This window comes from Lutjanus erythropterus, chromosome 6 (assembly GCF_056507025.1).
Source record: "Lutjanus erythropterus isolate fLutEry1 chromosome 6, fLutEry1.hap2, whole genome shotgun sequence".
Classification (NCBI taxonomy): Eukaryota; Metazoa; Chordata; class Actinopteri; order Lutjaniformes; family Lutjanidae; genus Lutjanus; species Lutjanus erythropterus.
The window spans coordinates 26,230,974-26,249,290 of NC_139322.1; the positions used below are offsets into that span (position 1 = coordinate 26,230,974).

An 18,317-nucleotide genomic window follows, 5' to 3' on the forward strand; every position below is an offset into this window, starting at 1 on the left:
CAGATCTCGCAGGGCTTTGATGAAAGGTTATTTCTGTGATGTCTCTCAGTTCCTGAGCTGCTCGGGGGGAAGCAGCTGTCAGCCACTGTCATTGACTTGAGTCCCTGGGTGGAGTACGAGTTCAGAGTGCTGGCAACCAACAGCATTGGAACAGGAGAACCAAGCAAACCCTCCAAAAAGGCCCGCACCAAAGAAATGCGTATGTATCAGAAGCTCCTGACATTTCCTATGCTGCCAACAGGGACACAAATTGTTTGCAAATTATGCACATTATACATACAGGGATGCTACTTCAAGACAGCAATTAGGCCTTATTGTACCAGTGTATTTCAAAGAATTCTCCACTTCCTCAGGACACACAACACCTGATTGAACTAAATTCACAACAAATGTGTTGATGCCCAGGAGCTTCAGTCTCACAGTTTCATCTGTGAGTGTGAGTAGAGAGGGAAAAACAAGTCCTCTTTAGGGCAGAGAATAGAAAATACATGAAACAGTTATGGAGTAAGCTATGTTTGGTTCAGAACCAACACACACCCAATCAAGTCAATGGAGTACACACACATACATGCAGGTACAGGCATACCAAAAAAAAAAAAGACTTTTCTTTTTGCCGTGGTATTTAAATAATCATCATTATTTTTTATACTAGTTTTGTATCAAAGTTAAAAATTTTCTATCATTACAACTATTGTGGAGTACTGCTGCATTTATGAAAAGTGTTGTATAAAGCTTTTTGTGGCTCTAGAGGGAATTGCATGAAGTCTGATAAACTGCCTCAAGTGATGCCACCTGAAGCATTGTCAGTTGGGGCTGAAGGCTGCAAGTCTGAAAATGAAAACAATATGGGGGTGTGGAGTTGGGAAGAAGTGAGCTTAGCAGACCTCTGCAGTCTGCTCTTCAGCTCTGCTTCAGGCTAGCGGTGGGAGACTATATTAGCTGATACTAGTGTAGAACGCAATTGATTTTTTAAAAACTGTCCATTGTGAGTCAAATTGTTTAGGGGCATAATGCTATATCTGTAAAGTATTCTGTTAAAATGTTAGAGTGAGCAACAGACTACAACATACTTTCATTTCAAATCACAGATACTTAAATCTGCAGACTGTTATTAACACTGTGGCTGATCTGTTAGTTCCCAGGGTGACGCCAGCCAGAGTGAATGGTGGTGGTGGAGGACGGTCAGAGCTGGTCATCACTTGGGAGGTAAACTTGTATTTACATAGATTCAGTATTTATATATAAGTTATATAAGTTTTATATATATGGTTCATTCAAATACATATCTGAAATAAACTAAAATTAAAAAACACACAGTTTTGACATATGAAATGTGTGATATAAATTAGTTTACACTGAAAATGATACCAAACACAACAATAATGAAATATAACCTTAATTTTTACCTTGTCTAGAATATCTGTCTTCACTTTGGTTGTTAATTTCTTTTAATGCAAAGTAGAGCATTAAATACAAAGATTTAAAGTCTACACCTCTGTTTGTCTAGCTGTATTTTATTTCTCCTCAGTATAAAAGCACTTAAGCAGCCAGAGTTCATGCCGGGCTTGCAAGTACAGTACCACCCTCAGCATTATTCCTCTAAGTGCCCTAATCCCTGCATAGCCGCATATCTTTTAGGTATATTAATATCTTTAAGATCAGTCATCTTGAGTCATCCCTCTGAGTCATCCCATACCTCCTTAGCCTGTTCCTGAGGAGCTGCAGAGCGGTCCGGGCTTCGGCTACGTGGTGGCTTTCCGCCCACTCGGGGCGCAGGGCTGGATGCAGGCTGCCGTCACGTCCCAAGATGCCTCGAGATATGTGTTCAAGAATGAGAGCATCCCTCCCTTCTCCCCTTACCAAGTCAAAGTCGGGGTTTACAACAACAAGGGAGAAGGCCCTTTTAGTCCAGTGACCACCATCTACTCAGCAGAAGAAGGTGTGTACTATTGAAAATCTGCAGCAAAGCCAGTAATCAATCAGTAATCAGTTTTAATCTTTTTAATCAGATTTTACTACCAGTTTTAGGAAAGCAAAAGCAATGCGTGAAGTGGACCAGTGCTCAAAATGTTCTGTCTAGCATGGATTCACTCTACAATCATATTTTCAAACACTTTGAAAGGCTGTGAAAACATATTTCCTCAATCAGTCTCTGACTATAGTCTGTGCAGAAAAGGGTGATGAATGGAAATGGAAATTTGGTGACAGTTGTTTATTTTCTTTGCTCGTTATGCCCATACAGGGCCCTGAGCAGAATTTGATTTGGGGCCTCTACCCGCTCAGTGCCGCCAATACCATTGACTATTGTTATATTAATGTTTGATCATTCACACGCTGTAATTCACACATTATAATGAGAAGCTTTTTCAAAATAACGACTTTAATAACGAGTCATTATTTTATTATAAGCCAGTATTTTGAGATAACATCTTATTTTGAAATGCAATCTCATTATTTTGAGAAACTATCTAAAAATAGTACACATGGTATAGAGCTGCAATGATTAATCACTTATTAAATTAATTGCCAACTATTTTGATAGTAGTTAACCACTCTCAATAATTAGTCTTAGAAATAAAGGTCAAATTTCTCTGATATGGGCCTCCTAAATTTGAATATTTTATGGTTTCTTTAGTCGTCCCTGACAGTAAACTGAATATCTTTGGGTTGTGGACAAAACAAGACATTTGAGGATGTCATCTTGGGCTTTGGGAAACACATATTTCACCATTTTTCTGACGTTTTATGGAGCAAACATCTAATCGATTAATTGAGAAAATAATCAACAGATTAATGGTCAGTGAAAATACTTGTTAGTTGCAGCCCTAATACAGTATATAAAAGTCAACATTAACATTTAAGTTAAATTTGTTATTTCCGTGGACTTACAGTCATTGTTTTATTTGATGGCCTTGATTCCCTGGCGTTTGGCCTTTGTGTCCATAAAAAACTGACAATACTATAAAAATAAAGAGGCACTGGATGTTGAATGATTAGGTTCTAGGCCTGCTTTTCAATATTCATGAAGTATAATTACAAATTTTATAATTGCAAATAGTTATGATTACAGACTCTCTCCCTACACTCATATTTTGATTACATTTCATTTGCCAAGTGTATTTCATTTTCTCAGATTTTCAATAAATATTGCGTTACTATTGTTATTGAATATTGTTAGAATGAATTCTTTTAGCCGCTTTATTATCTGCTTAGGATACTATTACTCCAATATGCATAGACATATCAAATAGTTGTTTATTGTTAAATTAATGTTAATGTTGTATACACACACACACACACACACACACACACACACATATATATTCATATACCTGAGATAGGATACAAGTTTTCTGGGGTTGTAATGGTGTGTTCAGTGAATTAAGTAATAACTTGCAGCAGTGGCCTGAGTAGGTTTTGGTTTGGCGCTTGCACAAACAACAAAATAACGTCTGTTTATCAGGAAAAGCAGGCCACAACAACCGAGAGGTAATTACTTTCTTGCCCAGGGTCTGTTTATTGTAAAGAAAGTAACCACAAAACCTGGTTATTCTCCAGACACGCTCATCTTATACTCATAAACACACACATGTACAGGAAAATCTAAATAATTAAACTTTTTGGGCAGTGAGGTCATATAGAAGAGTGTAAAACAACATTTTCCTGTGTTTGACGCATTTTCCTGTTCACAAGATACTTTAAAAGAAGATGAATGTGTTCAGATGAGTGCCCTCCCATTACTATGACTTTTTTTGTGTTAAGAATGCAGTCCTCATTTAGTAGATGTATTTTTGATGAACCTGCTTCAGACCCCAAGCCACCAAGCAGCAAGTTATCATATTACACTTTTGAGTGACACAAATTCCAGTGAAAAACATGTTTTTCCAGGTCTTTCTGTTGGAGCACTCCTTCACTCCTCCTCACACAGTGGTGTGGTTTGAGTGGATGGAGCTGCAGTTTATTCAATAAGTCAGACTGTGAACGTGGGTGTAGTGAATCCTTCTCTTCCTCCTTATCCTGACTATCCTTTGTGCCTTTCAGAGCCCAGCAGAGCTCCAGGGAGGCTGAGGGCGAGGAGTGTATCGGCGTCTGAGGTAGAGGTCACCTGGAAGCCACTGGCCTGGAGCAACAACCGCAGACGCATCCTGGGCTACGAGGTCAAACCAACACAGGCCCACACAATAGGAATTATAGCAAATATAGTGGACAGCGCCAACAGCTAATGAACAATACGATGACCTTTTATTATTGTCTATTTTATATAATTATTCATTCATGAAGTAAAATAAAGAATATGTGCATGAAGAAGTCCTCGTTGGTACAGTTACATATAGAAGCTTTACATAACAAATCAAATGAAGTATAATGTGTGCATTTGTTGTATGTTTGTAGCTGCAGTACTGGGGCGAGAGGCAGAAGCAGGACACAGCCAGTGTGATCAGGACAGTGGGGAATAAAACTTCAGTACTCATCAGAGATCTAGAGGGCAGCAGTACCTATTACCTGTCCCTGCGGGCCTATAACAGCGCTGGAGTGGGTCCACAGAGCAGCATAGTCAATGTCACAACCAAGAAACCACGTAAGGGCTCTCGACATATTGTGGCTGTGACTGTGTTTTTTCTTTGTTTATTTTTTTCCCTCTGGCTCAAGGTGCACGGTCACTTTGGTTTATATTTCATTTCACCAATTAGAGTAAAAGTAGGGACTATTTACTACACTAGAGCACTTTAAAGGCACCATGTGGAGATTTCTTGTTTATTGACTGTAATATTTATTGGGCACCCCGGTGGCTGAATACTTAAAGAGATAGTTCAGGTTTTTTGAGGTGCTTAATGCATAATCTGTGTATTACATAAAGTAGATGGTGGTTAAAACTACCTCAGTTTGGAGAGAGGCAGTGGGAGTACCAGCATGTAAGCTAGCAATTAACTTATGTGGACTGTGTCAGCAACAAAACATATTTTAACCACCTAAAGGTTAAGTGTGTAATTTTTAAGAGGATCTAATACAATATAGTATATAGTATGCTGCTGTCCCTGTCCACAGCAGTACATTGCAGTACTTCAAAAAACTGAATATCCTTTTAAGGTACTACCACAAAACTGCACAACATCCATGGTTGGAGTCCTGGCTGCAGGAGTAAAATAATGTTATTTTCAGTAAAGGCCTAAACATTTTCTGGCTCAAAAAACCTTTTTTTTTTTTGCACTGTTTACAGCCATGTTTCCATCATCTAGAAGTCTTCTTCTTCCCTCCTTTTTGTGGACACATTGTTTTGTTTCTCAGCGTCTTATCAACATGAATAGTGTGAAACAATGTAGTAGCCCTGCTTGTATTTGATAGATAGGGCATATCTTTGATGTAAATGCCAATTTAATTTACTGAGCAATTTGACAAGCAGGCTTAGTTGGAAAATGATGAGATGTTTCCTGCTGAGAGATTCCCCATAAATGTCTGTTAATTCCTCTTTATATTGTTTCACCTGTCTCTCTGTCGACGTCACCTGTGTGCCAATAAGTGTACCATATCATGTTAATATAGGCTAATATAAATTAATATCACCCTCTAATACATCTGTTACACAAACATCCAAACATAAGACTGTTCTCACTCCCACTCACATCCTCCTGGAGTCGATGCTCACTCCTAACAGTGAGATGATGAACAGTGGGAACTGATAATGAGAAATGTCCTTCATGCTTTACTTTTATTGAATGGGTCGCTTGTTGTTTTTCCTCCCTCCTCCTACTCTCCTCGTCCTCCTCCAGCGCCCAGTCAAGCCCCGGTCAAAATCATGTGGAACACTTCCAACTCCAAGGTCATCCTGAGGTGGGACCAAGTACATGCTCTGGAGAATGAGTCAGAAGTCACAGGATATAAGGTAAAAAAAAAAAAAAAGTGGAGTTTTACTGTGGAAAGAGGCTGCATCTCTAACGAGTGAATAGTTTTATAGATTGTAACATTGATTGTAACAGAGAATGACAGATTGTCACTTGGTCTATTTACTCTGTTTGAGTACCCTGTTTGTTTCTGCACTGCACATATTTATTAATTGGACTGAACCCGACTCAGAATTTTGTCAGTTGAATTGGATTTGGCTGTTCAATATGCAAAGATTTGACTATTAGCTTTTTTTAGTTCAGCGCCACAATAAAACTTACATCAGCCGACAAGAGTATGTTTCACTTGTAAGACTTGTGTTTTAATGCCGGTCTTCGTCATCTGTGGTGTGAAAACGTCAGATTGTCACACAGTCACGAGAAGTAAAAGTGTGCTTCTGCTCATAGTTAAGGTATAAAATCTGTCATGTATAAAAAGAGCGTCTCTCCTGCAGGGCTGCAGTGCATGTCAGCCACTGTCTGATGAAGGATTGTAAGGCAAATTTTGTGCATTTTCTTAACTGATAATTAAAATCACTAAGAATCAATTAATCATTAATAGTTAATAAGATACAAAACACACTTTTTTTCTCATTTTAAGTTCAGTTTTAGGTTTCCCTGTTCAACAAATTGCAAAACGATGTAATTGGAGGCACAATTACTGCCATTTCTAGACCATTAATTAATTATTGGTTATTTTTAATTGGTTAAATTCTTCATAACGATTAATCAATTGTTGATCAATCTTTGACATCCCTAGTCCGATTCCATGCTGCCCTTAGTGTCTGTCACTCTTCTTTGCCTCCATCACAGTTAGTTTTGTGGTTTATGGTGATTTGCTCCGTATGTGAAGTTCACAGCCTGACGAACTGTTGTATTGATTTGTGTATAATACAGGATTCATACATGTGTTGGAAATCCTTGAAAATGTTGGACTTTAAATGTAGTGTTTTCAAGGTTTGAGAAGTGCTTGAATTTTGGATTAAGTGCTTTAATCTGCTTGAAATTATAATTGTGCCACTTTCATAATAAGTCAACTGATGACTGAAAAGTTTGCTTTTTAAATAACTAAATAAAATAAGTCAGAGAGCCTAATTACTTTTGCCTTTCGCACAAAGTGAAGACACTCAGCTTGAGCTTCGCTTGCCACTCTGCGCCTGTGGCTACGCTTAAAGTCTTTTTTTGATGTGTGGCAGTAGGTTGCCTTTTCAATGAGCATTGGCTTGAAAAGTGCAAAATAAAATGAAAAAGATTTCATTGAAATGGATTTATTGGTCTAGTGATTGTTTGAGTGATTGTTTTATATTGCCTCAGTCGGGTTATACGATGCCAAGTCTACTTACAGACAGGTGACACATTTTGAAACATGAAACTTGTCACGCTTTTCGTAGAATGCTGTCACAAAGCATAATTTTGATTGTCTATAAACAATTACATCTGATTTAATGTGATGTGAAATGAACTGAAATAATTATTGACTATATTTATGTGTATAAATATGTAATTTTCAACAGCTGTGAGATGCTGGAAAAGCTTAACTTCTCTCATCAGTCAACCACCAGCACTTATTTTTGTTATAATGTTATCTCTGTGCATGTTTGTGAGTTTCTATCTGTTTTTTTTTTATTGTTTTAATATTGTAATGCACACTGACAGACAAAAAAACCCGAAAATGACTGCCGAACTACAAGGATATCAGCATCAACATCAACTATTCATGAATATACTGATTTTGCTGATAAGTAAGGGAGCATCTAAACTTCTTACAGTAGTGTTAACCGCATTCAATTTCAAAGTACAGCCAGTTTTTCACACTTGTTTTTTAAACTTTTATATTTGAATATTTATTTCATTCTGGCGATGTGATGTGTAGCTGCATTTTAATTAAATTTTGAAGCCCTCCACAAATTGCCTACTTTCCTTAAAATAACAATCCCTGGATAGCCCCAATGCCCACATCCCATTATTTTTAGCCATATAATTTCAGCCGCATGCACAAAGCTACAACTTCTTGGATTATTGCTCAAGGGGGAGTCATACTCTATAGGAAAATCGGCACATACATCCACAGCCGCAGAGTCAAGCTGCGGCTGAAAAATCAGGATTGATGCATCTCTACATTCCCCCTTATCTCTGCTGCACCCTCTCCTGTGGTGGTCCAACACATTTGTGTGCAGATATCTACAGTGAGATTAATTCTGGTTAGTTTCAGCAGCGGCACATCACATCTCACGGAGCTGTCTGAGCCAAACTCGAGCTACGGTGGAGAACTCTTGTCAGTGCGTCAAGAAGAACGCTCTGAAACCACTCATGTGACGCTCTGTATCTGGAGTGACTTCACGCCTCACACTGTTATCACCTCTCCCCTCTCTGCTCCCTGCAGGTGATGTACAGCCAGGACAAACACAGCCGTCCCAGCGTGGTTGAGACCAACACCACCTCCTTGGAGCTGTCGCTGCCAGTCAACCAGGACTACGTCATCCAGATTAAACCCTTCAGTGAGGGAGGGGAAGGCAGCAGCAGCCGCCAGATCACCATCCCTAAGATAGCAGGTGGGACACGTGCAGAGATATTCAAGACATTCAAGGTTTCGTTTAACTCAGAAATACATGGTAGGTAGAGGCTTCATTTACAATGTAGCTGAATTACAACAAAATAAAAGCTACTTGGTGTAATGAAACACAAATTAGATAAATACACAGAATGTCAAAACATTAAAAGCCACAGTAATCAAACTTTAGGAATAAATAGAAATGAAATATGATACAGTTAAAGGCCGAAATTGCCCTGAAAATAAAAATCAGGTAAGCTAGATTCTTCATGTTATTCTAGGTTTCAGATTCACTAGCAATGTCATGATATCAGATTTTCACTACATGATTATCATGGCCAAAAATCTTCATGATATTATTGTGATAGTTAGAAAATTGAGCCTTTTGTTTCTTTTTGGCAAACAAATTACACTCAGTATGAATTACACAGTATGTTCAAGAGCTTCTCCATTATTTGGGGTAAACAATATTATCATATGTGTATTATTAACATTATATCAATGTTTTATTGTTTAAATACCATTACTGTCAGTACCAGTAGATCACAACACTCCTAAGGTGAACTCTGACAAAAATGTCATGGTTTGGGTTTAGTCTTTTCCTGTATTGTCTTCTCTTATGTGTCTTTGTCATGTATGTATTATAATGAACTGGACAGGACATCGCTGCTCAGCCTCGCCTCCACGTTTTTCTAGTGGTCACTTGCATTATTGCGGCAGAAAATTGTCCTGCAACCTCAAAAGCATTTTGCCACCCTTATAAAAGGGACATCTGAAACTGTTGACAGCACACCTTGAACTGCAAACAAGGTCAGTTATTACCTTTCTAGGATGAAATTTTGTGAAGTATATAGACTAAGTGAGGACAACGGAGGAAACACTACTGCACATATTCAATGAGTCGTATAATCAGGAAGCAAACCTCGAAGCTATAAAACGTTTTCGGTGATTGCAACAGGCGAGCAGTTTTCATTGGACTGTGTGGGAGCCATCTTTAAATGCTGCATCTACTTCATTATGATACATCTGTGGTCTTTGTTGTCTTTCCTTCCTGTTTTTTTCCCCCATACTTTTGAGTTCTCATTAGCTTCACCTGGCCTTTATAAGCCCTTTGTGAATTTAGTGAGTGTTTGTTGCCTCTTTCAGTTGTCAGGTTGTCTGTGTCTGCTCCCCAGTGTTCCCCGTTTTTATGTTTTTGTTCTGGATCATACTTTGTGGTTTTTGGACTCTCGTTTTTCACTCTTTGTTGTACTATTGTTTGTTTGTTTGTTTGTTTTTTACCTGAAATCCTCAGCCACTTTTCACTATTTTTACCTTTTGTTAATTTACTGTATGTGTCCTTTCTGCATTTTTGGGTCCTCCTCTGAACTGAACTTTGACAGTAAGACAACAAAGACACATAAGGGAAGACAGGATACAGGCAACGACTAATCCCAAAACCATGAAAAAAAAATGGATTTGAAACATGAAAATGATGTCGTCACTGTGAAAAATCACATGAATTCAGTTGAGCTAGTTTTGAGTCTGACTGCGGACACCCATATTCTGTTTTTTTTTGAGCATATGTAGTATTATTCTGAATATCTTCTATCTGGGACAATTTCAGAGAACTCCCAGTGACAGACTGAGACATTGTTTCTATTAATCAAAGACCAGTGTGTGGGTCTAAAAATATTCTGCAGTACTATAAACACAACATGGTTTATAGCTGCATTGCATTTTGGTCTTGTGAGGCAGCTCCCTGTAGATAAATTGCTAACTCTTCCACTGTTTTCCCCATTAAATGTTGGTTCAGAATGGTCTTCAAATAAGCCTTTTCACTTTGAAAGTATGAATGTTGTGTTTACTGTTGTCTTGGCTGTGAAATAGTCTCTTTTCCACAGGCTGAGGAATATCTATATTATCAAACATCTAAATGGGCTCAGACATACAAAGAATATTACCAGCAGCTGGTTATTTAAAAGTGAATATTTCTTTTTGAATCAAACTGTGTCTGTTGCTTTTACCCACCACATGTGTAGGTCTTTGAAAGTCAGTCTGCCCCAGAACTGAGCGCAGCAGACCAGTGCCATCTATTGGTAGAGTTGTGTACTTACACCTCTCTGTACCGCTTTGTGCTGAATGCATTTTATAGTGGGCTCACTGTATTATTTTTACTGTCGTTATTTATTCAGTTTTATTTATTCAGTCATTTGTAGACCACGCCACCCATTAAGAGGTAACTTTGATATTTTTCAACCTGGAATCTATTTTCCCATGTTTTTGTGACTAATGGGGACAACAATAATTGAAATTGGTCCAATATTGAGGCAGAGCTCTGTGGCAACTATCTAATCCCTCCAGGCAACAGCACACGTGCAGAGTGTGCCCAGTAAAAGTGCTTGTGTTTGCCACGGACATGCTCAGATTTTTATTAGAAGTTTCCAAGAACAGTATGCAAAGAATTTCTACAGACATGGACCCTGACTTGGGTTAAACATCAGGAGGAAGGCGAAAAATGCTCGGCCGGTAAAACATAAGAACAACGAAACACCCACTCATAATGTAATTAAATGTTAAGAATAATATAGCACAGCTATGACTTTATCTGTGGCCCTTTCAGACACCAGTTATTTTTAAACTAATTTTAACTCAACTACATTTTGTTTAACCAGAAACAGCTGTTTTATTTCTCTCATAAAATTAACAAGTTTCCTTTTACAAATCAGTAATTTTAACACTGTCTTGACAGAATCAAAGTAAGACTCATCAAAACTACCTTGGCTCGACTTTCCACTGTTCCAACAATCACCAACTCTGGTTGTCTGGTTAAAATAAACCCTTTACTCTCAGTTTTTTCACATCGTGGAAAGATGAGCCGAGATGTTTTATTTTGTCTTGGTTGAGTTTGAATGGCTGACGATTTTGGGCAGAGCAGTAAAACAGCTGTTACTGGTTAAACAAAGAGTTTAAAGTGTAAAAAAGGTTTCTTTCTCTGTAGCTATCCTTTCCATAATGTTGTCAAGCACTTATAAAAAGAGTCTGAGCCTGTCAGTGGCACTTTTAGTGGTCTTACTTTGACAGTACACAACTGTCCAGAGGGCTTACGTTGCAGCTCAGTGTCATGTCAGTGCTTTCACTCAATACTAGGGAAATTTGAAAAATTGTAGTCCACATTAGTCACAAAAACATGGTTTCAGGTTGAAAAAGACCAAAGTTATCCTTTAAGAATATAAGAGCAAACAGCAGCTGGATTATGATTTGTCTGTGTATTTCAGGCTCCTTAGCCGTGGGTGCAGCGCCGGACTCTTCTGCATTTCCCATGGTCAACCTCGTAGCGCTAATCCTCACAGCCAGGACTGTACTATGACAAACATCTGCAGGAACCAGGCGCCACAGCTGCTTATTAAGAGGAGAAACAGCAGGTCAAAGACAGCAAGAGGCTGACAGCCACATTTCCACCTGCTCCCTGTCCGCCCCTACTGTGTCTTTCCTCTTCTTTCCACAGAGATCTCTTTGTGAGCAGGATTCTTTTCCTCCACCTTTCTAAAGGAGGCACTGAAAGGAACTGGCTCTTTCAGAAGTTGCTTTTATGGAACTGAAAGGACACGTGACTCGACTGTAGTCTCTTTGAAGACGTTTCTTTCATTGCTCCCTTCTAACCAATGGATATTCTCACATGGTTTTAACCTTGGAGGCTCAGTGCTGTGTGATGCACAATAGGATGTGTATATGTTTACTCTGTGGGACTGTGCAGGCTCTGTTTAATGGATATGTATGTACCTCTGGACTTTTTATTGGATGATGGGACTTTATTTTACCTGAGGATGGAGGAGACCTAAAGCACTTATAATGCTCATATTTATGTGAGTAAAGTCATTTCCCTCCTCTCTTTGGACTCTCTTTGGGAAACCTCTGGCACCGCTTAAGAAGGAAAACCAACTGTTACTAATCCCTGCAGAGCACAGGGAGCTAAGCCTCATTGCTTTATGACAAACCAGAATTTGGGACCTTTGTAACTTTGCCTGGATTTTATTCACGCTTTTACGTTGCTCCACATTACATCCAAACCTCAGAGTTGCCATGAAACTGACTGTAACCAAAGGTATTGAGCCAACAAGGTTCAGTTCCACCTGTTGTATCGTTGTGAGAAAACGCCACGTGTAGGCCCCCCCCAATATGGCTTCCATTGTAAACAGCAGACTTGTGTTGATTAATTGATGTCTGACCTTCCTCCCTCATCCATGATAAGTGTGTAACAACAGTGTGAGATGCATTGTTGGACGCTGTATGTATGAAATCCTCAGGTCCCAAATGAGCCTTAAGTCTTATGATTATTGTCCATGTTGTTATTATTCCAGAGATGTTTTATTTATTTTCCCCCCTCTGTTTATCCTCACCGTATTCTGGCTCACTCATGTTATAATTTATGAATAACTGACCTTAACTGCACTCTAGGTTGAGATTTTTCACTTTTGTTACTTTTTAGATCATATCTTTTGGGCGTTTTGGGCTCAGAAACAACATGCCTTTCTCCTACGTCTTTCATGATGAGCATTGTAATACAGTACAAGTGGCAGTGATTACTGACTTTTCTAACATAGCTTATTACAAGGTGGGGATGGTATTTTACTGTCAGCTGCTGTTTGGCATGAGATTGGTCAGTGTACGTACCTACGTTGCTTAGGATGTCTGAATGGATTGACCTGCTTTTAATAAACATAATGCCATTTTCCTCATTTCTTTCTTTGGCGTCGGAAGAAGTGGAGAGGTCGGGCCGCCTCAGGCTGTTAGAAGTAAAGCTCTTATGGTCTTACTCAGCAGATGGTGTTTGCACTGGAAAAAGCTATGAAGTGGACTTCAAGGTAAGAGTTTTTTTGTCAAACCACTTTTTCCATTGAGAAGAATAAACTTTCAGTTTTGATGGGAAAATCAGACTTAAAGAACCCACATAAAGTACAGCAATAAATACATCTGGAACCACTGCTTCTACTAAACAGACTCAGTGATAACATCAAGACAAACCTCTAAAATAATAAGAGCCAGTGGTCTAATTTTATTTAAGTGATTGTGATTATAGTCAACAAGCAAATAATATTTGTGCATGCCTTTGTGTTGGATATTATTAAAGCAATCACAGTTTGGGGTGGAAACGTATGTAAACTAGTAGAATTTCTGCAGCACTGAGTTTAACCAAAGCTGTTTCAGACCTGTGAAAACCCTTCAGCCCATTTATCTTCACAAGAACTTTTATAAAGACTTTGTTAAACCTAATTTGCTATTTGTCACATTTATTATCAACATACATCTGATAATAATGAGACAAATTCAAAAGTGGCCACTTTCATGAGTAAATCATAGTATTAGTTTTAAGTCTTACAATACATATAATTTATAGAAAACATGAACATTTCCTGTTGGAGGCAGCGAAACACTCTTAAGAGTTTTAAAAAGTTCTTTTCCATGTGGCTTTGGAATTACAGAAAGTGCTCTTTAGGCCTTTTTATGTTGAAGTTATTTCTGTTTATTTCAGTGTCACTCTGTGTCCCAACATCTTCAACTCAGGGAACCAAGAGAGAAAAATTCAATATTTTGAAAACAGATACTCCTGCAGTCATTATCTGCAGAGCTATACCTGCAAACTCTGAGTTTGTCGCCTGCTTGAGATTTGTTCGCTGCTCTTCACACCCACTGCCCTCAATGCTGAGAGCATCAAGGCTGAGTTTCTTTTTATTTCATTTGCTGTATCTGTCTGTGATCTTTAACACTATGTAAGCAACTTCATCTGAGTTTTACCTCACTAACTACAGTTGGTAACTCTCTTTTCACTGAAGTAACTTTCCTAGAGCCTTTTTTTCTCCCAATATTTGAACAAAAATTGCAAGAGAGTTTTTTGTTGTCGTCTTCAGAAAAAAAAACACAAGTATATAGATGTATATGAAACTTCAAAGCTTATTTTATACTGCATTATTTTTTCATGATTGAAAAATACAGTAGCTGCACTTCATTATGGGGCCTAGAGGACAAATACACACACACACACACACACACACACACACACACAAGCTGTGAAAACACAAACACAGATATATAAAAGAGATCAAACAGGGATTCCCTTCTCATCTTGTTCTTTTATTCTTTCTCTCTTCTTTATTCATTTCGAAGGAATGCAAGTACAATGTACAACAAAGACACGGCACCAAGCAATGGAGAGCAGCAGAGCAGAAGAGATGAAGCTGCTGTGGAGGAGGAGGAGGAGGAGGAGGAGGAGGAGGAGGAGGAGGAGGAGGAGGAGGAGGTGGTGGTGGTGGGCGCTGTACAGACAGGAGAGGGCCAGGTTTAAGGGTCGGCCAGAGGTCGTCCAATCAGACTACGGTACCAGGTGTCTCAGCCACAGCCAAATGTCTGCAACAATCCACAGTCTGGTTATTAGTTGTCAGACTTCCCTGGGCAGGCCTTTTCTGGACAGAGGAAGGTAAGTTCGATCTTAGGTGTTGATCCAAGGGTGATTTTGCCCTTCAGTGAAGGAACAGTGAGAAGGAATACAGCTGGGGATGCTTGATGTTGCTGCAAAGCTCTCTTCTTTTAGGTAACTGGTGCCCCCTGGTGTACCTCAAGTCCATGGCCATTTACTACTTTACATCTTCACAATCCACCAAACAGCACCAAATATACAGTACAAAGGTATGCATGGCTGCATTATTTTTTTCCACTGTCCAGTTTGACACCCACATCCATGATTAACCATCACTTTAAGGAGTTTAGAACCAAAATATGAAACACAACAGGAGTTACACTACACATGTGACCTTTGACAGTCAAGTTTAGTGTCTGAAAGCCAAAGTTGTACCTCGGTAAAACCCTCATAAACCTGACATGACAGCTTTAACATTGTTTGTCTTGAATTGAATGAATTTGCAGCTGCTTGTGTTTCGATTTCTTTAGAAAATATGACGTTTGCAAGGAAACAGAATTTTTGCAGTTAATGTTAAAGATACCATAATTAAAGGGAAACTTTGCCGTGTCAAGTTCATGCATTTTGACTTTCTGGCACTTCTGTAATTAAAAGTAAGTTGTTTATATAAATTTCATACAAAATCAGAGTTTGTACAATTTTGACCGCTACCTTAATTGGCACACTACATGTCTATGGCATCCTGCTAACATTCATTGACCAAATCACACAAAACTACAAGTTCAGAGATGCTGCTCCTACTGTATATTTTATTTATAACACTGTATGTGGAATATTGGAAGGGATCTGGGGTCGTATTACAGAAACTTCTTATCTTAAGATTTAAGTTAATAGAGTCTAAAATAGACTTTTTCCCAATTTGGTATGACAGAAGCAAAACCTAACTTTTGAAATCTATCTTAATTTGTCCTATCTTATTTTAGGTTTGAAAATCCTAATCACTCAATCCAACATCACTTGTCAACTTTTTTCTGTTACGTAGCAAAAGCACTATTTTTCTCATTTTGCTGAGCTAGACACCTTTCAACCATTGTTTTTCTCATTGAACACACTCAAACATAGATTGAAACACATGAAACAGACTGAAACAATACGGAGCAAAAATAAATATGGGAGACAAAAGAAAGACAGTGTGCTTAGCTAATGCTGCCTTTAGCTACTACAGTAATAGTAAACACCACTGTTAGCAAATGCTACCATTAGCTACTGTCAGCTAACACTAGCTAGTAAGTAAGTTAGCTACTACTACAGGTGGAAAAGTTCAATTTGGGATAGTTAAACAGTTTTTTCTGAAGTAAGGGGAATTTATTTAAGATTTTGGGAAGTTAGGATGCAAGTTTTCGCAACATTCGCTGTGGAATCACATACTACCAACTTTATGGCCTACCCAAAATGTGCACTACTTTTTAACATACTTTTGTGTAAATAAACCATGGTATGTATCTTTTTGGATGCATTGCTCATCATGGCAATTATTGTTGGCAACAGTGTACCAATTTATGAAGTATATGTCCCCTATCAAAGTGACTTTAACTTTACCTACATTTAAATTGAAGCCATTTTGACATCATACCAGAGCAGCTGTCACTACTGCACTGCATTGTTGGATATATTTTCCAGCGTAGTGTCCAGTGTTTGCACACTGCTGTGCACCTTGCATACTATTGGTTTCAAACCAAGGATTGACATACTAAAAAATCTCACATACTATTTCAGCTTTCTAAACTTGACTTGACTTAGGAACTGTTCAACTGTTTGTCAAATCAAAGCTTTTTCCCCAAATTAAGTCTGAATCGTAATTACCATGCTTACCAAACAGTTAAGATAGGATCTAGTTAGGAAGTTTCTGTAATACAGCCCCTGATACGTAATACCATTTCTGCAGGCTAAGTTGAAACATGAACATTTGTTGTACCATGACCAGCAGGGAAAAATATCAGTCACCACAGTTGAATGTAGGCATCACAGTCCTACTTCATGTTTTTTTCTTTTTACAGGGAAATTCAATTCAAAACAACCCGACATGTAAGATGTAAGACAGATTGAACAGCACCAATGGCTAAAAATGAGCTGGTAAAGGGTTGTAAATGAGGGCAGAAACTGTAGTCATTGTGCTGAACAAATCCGAGAGAATTATGTGCTTGATATTTCCCACTTTTTCTGATGAATACTCTTCATTTCCTTTTAGGAAGCTTAATTTCCTTTTTTATATTCCAGAGCTCAGATTTAAGATTGTTAATAATTCGGCCTTTACATCTTAGTGATTTTCTACAGTCTTTTTCATAATCCTGGACTTCATGATCCATCCTTCTTATGAGTTAATATCCATATTATTCAATTACAATTCAATAATGCAAGAAATTATCATGCAAACATTATTTCAAATACTAGTTTTACTGATGCAGCAGCCCATTCTGTGACTTGAACAAGAGGGGTGTGAGCCTACTCTATGTACTTACTACACAAAATGGCCAAAGTGGTATTCTATCCAGCTGAATTCTGAAAGCATATCTAATGTAAAGGCTGGGAGAGAAGAGAAACTGGGCTCATTCTGAAACATCAGCATGCTCAGAAAGTATGTTGCCACCATCATTTGAATACACACAACAGGTACAGCACCTAATGTCCACACGCATACACAGAAATTCTCAGAAAAGTCCAATCAGAAGTCCATCGTGATGCAGCAACTCGAGTCATATCCTTTCATTTGTGCCACTCACACATTTCACAGAACCTTCAAGACTGAGACAGAGAGAGGGGAGTATCGTGATCAAACTAGCTCTGACTTTGGTCCTTTGGGAACACTTGAATAAACTCCAACAGACGACCTACATGATGATTTCTACTCAGTGCATCCTCATCAGTCAGTGTGACGGGGGTGGGACGAAGCTCATTTGTTCATTTGACCGGCTATGCAAGAGAGGAAACTAAAAGTCGGCTTCAGTCTGCTCTCACTGGAGGCTTTAACAGTAATGCAGCTACCTACATGTCTACTAACAAAGTGTAATCAAACACACACGCACACACACAGCAGGAATCTGATGGTTTCTTGTTTTTCAGTACAGCAGGACAGACATATAGGCGACAATGTGCATGAGCTTTTTTTTTTTGTCTTATTCCTGTTTTTTCCAAATAAAACTGTCTGCATGGGATGAGTACCAACATGACGAGTGACTCTGAATAATTCCACAGTGTGAATGAGCGCACAGATTATCCAAACAAACCCCTTCTGCACTAATTCCCTTTGACCTTTGAGGAATACTTAAGCAAGTGGTTTAAATGTAGAGGCCCTGAGAGGGTTGCAGGGAATTTAGTTGGATTATCTCTTTAACTGCTCCAGATGTTTGGATTTCTGGTGGCATATTGTCGACCAATCAAGGACCACGAAGGATGTTTACTCTTTTTCTTCTTCTTCCTGCATGACACAAATGAC

At 38.6% G+C, this 18,317-nt stretch overlaps 1 protein-coding gene across 1 annotated transcript in view; it reads left to right on the forward strand.

Annotated features, from left to right (window-relative positions):
- cntn3a.1 (contactin 3a, tandem duplicate 1) overlaps positions 1-13,144 on the forward strand; it is a 120,565-nt gene extending 107,421 nt beyond the window's left edge. The window contains exons 16-23 of the mRNA XM_084721410.1: positions 50-199; positions 1,136-1,206; positions 1,705-1,939; positions 4,042-4,157; positions 4,393-4,579; positions 5,769-5,881; positions 8,263-8,431; positions 11,688-13,144. Coding sequence (XP_084577536.1) covers positions 50-199; positions 1,136-1,206; positions 1,705-1,939; positions 4,042-4,157; positions 4,393-4,579; positions 5,769-5,881; positions 8,263-8,431; positions 11,688-11,779 — 1,133 coding nt within the window. The 3' untranslated portion in view covers positions 11,780-13,144. The remainder of the gene's footprint in view (positions 1-49; positions 200-1,135; positions 1,207-1,704; positions 1,940-4,041; positions 4,158-4,392; positions 4,580-5,768; positions 5,882-8,262; positions 8,432-11,687) is intronic.
- Positions 13,145-18,317: the final 5,173 nt, after the last annotated feature.